Source organism: Carettochelys insculpta, chromosome 18, assembly GCF_033958435.1.
Source record: "Carettochelys insculpta isolate YL-2023 chromosome 18, ASM3395843v1, whole genome shotgun sequence".
In the NCBI taxonomy this organism is placed as follows: domain Eukaryota; kingdom Metazoa; phylum Chordata; order Testudines; family Carettochelyidae; genus Carettochelys; species Carettochelys insculpta.
Genome location: NC_134154.1, coordinates 23264755 through 23270754, shown reverse-complemented (window position 1 = coordinate 23270754; position 6000 = coordinate 23264755). Strand labels below are relative to the sequence as shown.

At 45.9% G+C, this 6000-nt stretch overlaps 1 protein-coding gene across 1 annotated transcript; it reads right to left on the bottom strand.

The window, feature by feature from the left end:
• Nucleotides 1-1694: 1694 nt before the first annotated feature.
• UBC (ubiquitin C) lies at nucleotides 1695-4135 on the bottom strand. Its single transcript, XM_075013080.1, has 2 exons — nucleotides 3999-4135; nucleotides 1695-3368 (listed from the first exon to the last, which is right to left on the bottom strand). Exon 2 carries the CDS (start codon nucleotides 3363-3365, stop codon nucleotides 1764-1766), a length of 1602 nt encoding a protein of 533 aa, XP_074869181.1. The 5' UTR covers nucleotides 3366-3368; nucleotides 3999-4135; the 3' UTR covers nucleotides 1695-1763.
• Between the last annotated feature and the right edge of the window lie 1865 nt (nucleotides 4136-6000).

Genomic DNA, 6000 nt, shown 5'->3' with positions numbered 1-6000 from the left:
CCCCTTACCACCAATTGTTTGGATGCCCTTCTAATGGTTTTTCCAATAGCAGCACTTCTTACACTGCACTGAAACAGCATGTGTTGCACCCCTTTATTTGCATTGTATATAGGATTAATGTGGCAATTTTAGCACTTTGGTTTTCTTCACCCCTATAATTTAGTAGGAAATCAAGCATCCTCACCTCTCATTAATGGTAAGGTAACTACTGAATGGACTAGTGAAACATGCCTGTACTAGAGGGCTTCACTATGTAGTGCAGTCTATCCAGTCAGACTAACGCCCACTTGACATATGCCCAACTATAATTACAGCTGTTGAAATGGATTCTGGACCAGTCTCCTACAGGGGACAGGCCAGTCTACCTTGCCAACATTCAACTGGGTTCTAATTTTTACTGGGCAACTCTAGTGTTTTCTTAAAGTAGAATTGTTTTATTTAAAAACTATTTAAATGATGGCTTGTCAACAATGAGCTTTTAAAAATTAACTAATCATGTTAAGCCTAAACTTATTTTAGCCATAAGCCTAACAAAAACAATTTAAAGGCTGATTTTTCTATGTACACAATGTATCAGGGCAGAAAGTCATATTTCTGAGGCCAAGATTCATAAATGCCATACAAGATACTCACTAGCTAAATCAGAGCACCTTCACCCCCTGCCTGGTCCACTAAACCCTGCACACACCCAGGTAAACTGGCCTAGGGCCAATGCCTGCTGTACCACTCTTAAAAGCACAGCTGACTGCCAGAAAAAAAAAAAAAAGAGGAAAGCCGCCATACCTCACCTTCCCTTGCAAGCTTCAGCAGGGAGACAGGCCAGAATGCAATTAGGATTGCTGAGTTCAGAGAGCAATAACCTTATAAAAACTAAAGAGGATGTGGATTTTGTCATTTTTGATTGAGAAAAACACACAAGTATATTTTCAATGTAAAAGGTAGTATTATGTTTTACCTCTTAAGCAGGACACCAGCACTTCCAAATTTTTTCCAGGGGAAGGCTTTGATATGGCAAGACAGCCTATAGGCCAGGACCTGATCTGACTATAGATTGCTTTCTACAGCACAGCTGTTCTATTTAGAACAGCTCTGCACTAGGATGCAGGATAGCAAAGCTGGCTCATTTAGATTGCCATCACATCGGAAGTCTTCTACCATTATAGGGTGTACTACACTACAACATTTTAGCTGTGCTACTCTTGTACAAAGTGATGTATTGCAGTCACATACATGGAAGACAAACCTCATACGGTGCAGTTATTTCATAGACCCTTTAATTCTTATAGTTTCAGCAGCATTCTAGCAATGACTAGCCAAGACTGCTGACTTTTTTTAAGCCAAACTGAGAATGAATCTTTACATCTGTGCTTCCTTGTATCAAATTAAGCTTCTTCAGAAAGGATCCTATGCCTTAATGAGCACATTGTACAGCACAAAACAGGGCACACACACCTGAGCACACTTAAAAGGCTAATCTTATTTAGAAGCAACTGATACAGCTCAGTTACAAGAGACCTGAGTCTTATTTCAAAAGTACTTAGTGTAATTTTTTTAACACCCATAACAGCTTACAAACTTATTAAGAACAATGGAATAAAAATATAGTTTACTGGTTGCATTAAATGGTTCAAGCTCTCTGAATAAAAATCAGACTAAACTAGTATACCTTTCCATTAAGTAAACAGACAAGTAACTTGTGAATGCAACAGCTTTATTGAAACAAAGTGCAGTGACTATTTATTCAGCTGCTAACAGCAGCAAGTTTAGTTACCACCCCTCAAACGCAGGACCAAGTGCAGCGTGGATTCTTTCTGAATGTTGTAGTCGGACAGGGTGCGTCCATCTTCCAGCTGCTTCCCAGCAAAGATCAACCTCTGCTGATCGGGAGGAATGCCTTCTTTGTCCTGGATTTTAGCCTTGACATTCTCAATGGTGTCGCTGGGCTCTACTTCTAGGGTGATGGTTTTGCCAGTCAGGGTTTTCACAAAGATCTGCATACCACCTCTGAGACGCAGAACCAAGTGCAGAGTGGATTCTTTCTGGATGTTGTAGTCGGACAGGGTGCGTCCATCTTCCAGCTGCTTCCCAGCAAAGATCAACCTCTGCTGATCGGGAGGAATGCCTTCTTTGTCCTGGATTTTAGCCTTGACATTCTCAATGGTGTCGCTGGGCTCTACTTCTAGGGTGATGGTTTTGCCAGTCAGGGTTTTCACAAAGATCTGCATACCACCTCTGAGACGCAAGACCAAGTGCAGAGTGGATTCTTTCTGGATGTTGTAGTCGGACAGGGTGCGTCCATCTTCCAGCTGCTTCCCAGCAAAGATCAACCTCTGCTGATCGGGAGGAATGCCTTCTTTGTCCTGGATTTTAGCCTTGACATTCTCAATGGTGTCGCTGGGCTCTACTTCTAGGGTGATGGTTTTGCCAGTCAAGGTTTTCACAAAGATCTGCATACCACCTCTGAGACGCAAGACCAAGTGCAGAGTGGATTCTTTCTGGATGTTGTAGTCGGACAGGGTGCGTCCATCTTCCAGCTGCTTCCCAGCAAAGATCAACCTCTGCTGATCGGGAGGAATGCCTTCTTTGTCCTGGATTTTAGCCTTGACATTCTCAATGGTGTCGCTGGGCTCTACTTCTAGGGTGATGGTTTTGCCAGTCAGGGTTTTCACAAAGATCTGCATACCACCTCTGAGACGCAAGACCAAGTGCAGAGTGGATTCTTTCTGGATGTTGTAGTCGGACAGGGTGCGTCCATCTTCCAGCTGCTTCCCAGCAAAGATCAACCTCTGCTGATCTGGAGGAATGCCTTCTTTGTCCTGGATTTTAGCCTTGACATTCTCAATGGTGTCGCTGGGCTCTACTTCTAGGGTGATGGTTTTGCCAGTCAGGGTTTTCACAAAGATCTGCATACCACCTCTGAGACGCAGAACCAAGTGCAGAGTGGATTCTTTCTGGATGTTGTAGTCGGACAGGGTGCGTCCATCTTCCAGCTGCTTCCCAGCAAAGATCAACCTCTGCTGATCGGGAGGAATGCCTTCTTTGTCCTGGATTTTAGCCTTGACATTCTCAATGGTGTCGCTGGGCTCTACTTCTAGGGTGATGGTTTTGCCAGTCAGGGTTTTCACAAAGATCTGCATACCACCTCTGAGACGCAAGACCAAGTGCAGAGTGGATTCTTTCTGGATGTTGTAGTCGGACAGGGTGCGTCCATCTTCCAGCTGCTTCCCAGCAAAGATCAACCTCTGCTGATCAGGAGGAATGCCTTCTTTGTCCTGGATTTTAGCCTTGACATTCTCAATGGTGTCGCTGGGCTCTACTTCTAGGGTGATGGTTTTGCCAGTCAAGGTTTTCACAAAGATCTGCATCTTCTGTTAAAAACAAATGAAACATGGAAGCATTATTGAACACCAAAAATACTTATTAGACCTCAGTAAGGGAGAAAACCCAGACTACGCTTTTGTCCACTTAACAAACCCCTGGAAAGACCTTCTGACACCAGGCTAGGAACCTGCTCCTCACAGCGGGCGCACTGAACTACAGCAGTCCCGCACTTCCGTTTGATCCGCCGCGCCCTCCCGCAGTCTGACGGCCCCCTGCCGCCAACGCTGCGCACCAGAGCGCGCGGGTTGCCACTGAGCCACTCCCTAACTCCGCCCCCCGCCCTCCCGCGCATTAGAGCGGCAGGCCGCGCACGCGCCACATCATCTCTTCCCAGCTCTCGCGCCCAGGCCGCCATCTTAAGACAGCCCCTCCTCATGAAGCCGCCATTCTCCGGCCTCAACAGAGTGAGCCGTTCCCTTCAAGCCGGGGTCTCTAAGGCTGCCCGTCTCGCTGACCGCCCAGAATTGCTTCCTTACCCTGCCCGCTCCCCGAGGCTCAACGCCAGGCTACTCCATGGGACCACCGACACAGCCCCCCAGCGTCAGACCTTCTTTTCCCTCTGGGCCGACTCGCCCCTGTCCCGCCCCCCAGAAGCCAGGCGCGCGCCTCCAACTCACCACAGCAACGGCGGCGCCCCCCACAAACAACGGAGTCACAGAGAGTACAGCTGAACTAATGCGTCACACAACCCGCGGGCGGACTTTATATAGCCTCTTCCGCCCCTCGTTGGTATCCCTCCGCCGGGGACTAGCTCTCTGAACCTTTGGCACGCGCAGACAGCGTGGGGGCTGGCTGAACTGCGGCGGGCAATGCGGAGGAATCAACTGATGGCTCAGGGTGTAACTGATGTATGACGTGACGGGCTAAGGAACTGACGGCAGAGCGTGGTGTAAAACCAGGAGTGGGGAATTTCGCTTGTCTGAAACGGGGTCTCAGCTGCTTGCTGTGGTTCCATGGGCACCGAATGAGTCGGGCACGGGCCCTTGGGTGTAGTTGTGTGTGTGTGTGTCTGGGTCGCCGTGTATCTGCGTGGGCTGGGGTCGCTTGTGATGTCGTGTATCATCGGGCTGAGGAAAGAAGGTTTTGAGTGTTTGAACGTGTTTGTGTGACTTGTGTGCACGTCTAGGTTTTATTATACATTCTCTGCGTTTAGGTGGTGGTGCATGGGCTTGCGCACGTGCATGGTTGTGTGTTCCTGGCCAAATGGCTTTAAATATGGTGTGGTGCGTGTCTTGGCTGTGTTGTCATAGTTGACTATACTATACCTTGACGAGAAGCAAATACTTTTATTTTTGACGGCACTTTGTTCCTGCAAAATATATCTGACTTGAATTCTGACCAGCTCTCGTGTTTTATTTTTTATCATTTTCATGTTCTTATGTCATGCCTGCTTTGCACAGATACGAAGAAAAGCTGTGTGTAGCTCACAAGATTGTACCTTCCACGGAGAGAAGTTGTTCCCAAAAGGTATTATCCTATCTTAGATGACTTTCTAAGGCCCCTTCCAGCCTTATGATTCTATGATTCTCTAATTGTCTCCGAGGTCCCACGAGGCTACAACTACATTGGAGACATATTTGCTGCCTCTCCTTCATTTGGGCAGAGACCCCTTCTTTCGGGGGTAAATCTGAAAGCAGATATTGACATCCTTTGACAAAAGGAAAAAATCATGACATTTATTTAGATTCAAAGGAATGTGAACAGCTGAGTATTTTTATTTCAATTTCTATTTTCCCATGATTTTTGTCAAATCCTCAAAATCAAAATAACATCATGGTCTTCCCCTAACTGTGATGGAACTGTCAGAAGAAATGAGGTTTCACATTGTTGTGGTCCAATAAATGATTCCCATAAGTATTAATAAAATATGTGAACACTATAAATACAAGTTTAAGCACAAGTTTAATACTAACACAATATGCACCTCTTCCTTTTACATGAAAATTAATGTGGAAAAAATTAAAAACAAACATGCAGCATTGTGGGTTCTGGCTTCACCTGATAATACTTGTATTTTTTTTTCTCGGATCCAGATCCTGAGGCCAGAGGGGTCTGAAGGAAAAAGCAGACTGGGCCAGGCAGATGGCAATTGAATATATAGGAAGGAAAACCAAACACTCGGAAATGTGAGAAAGGCAAAGAGGAAGAAAACTTTATCAAGGATTCCCCAAAATGAGCCTTGTCAGGTCTGATCTCTAGCTACCCTTGGTGTACTTTCATAGCTCACTGTAAATAGTGATTTCACTAGTGCAGATGGGACTTTCTCACTCCCTGGTACTTTTCCACTGAATTGGTGAATACATAGCCAGCCAGTTCTAACACATGCACCAAATTTGATGCAACTCTGTTCATTCAAAGTGTACTGAGCTGCAAAGCCATGACAAAATCTGGCTTTGCTTGCCTAATTCATTCAGATACCTTTTAGTTCACTCCACCTTCAAAATCCTTCGTTTGTACATAACCAAAAGCAAACAGCTGCCTAATAGTTGACGCGACAGGGAGTGCTGCAGTCCATTTGGAAAGGATCAGAAACCCAGCAACTGCTACCTGATTGGCTTTAGACACCCATTCTCATGACACACATAGATTTTATGGGGGAGGGGTATCTGGGGATTTATT

Coding starts and splice junctions, on each gene's coding strand:
- UBC (XM_075013080.1), bottom strand. CDS start 3,365: ATGCAGATCTTTGTGAAAACCTTGACTGGCAAAACCATCACCCTAGAA.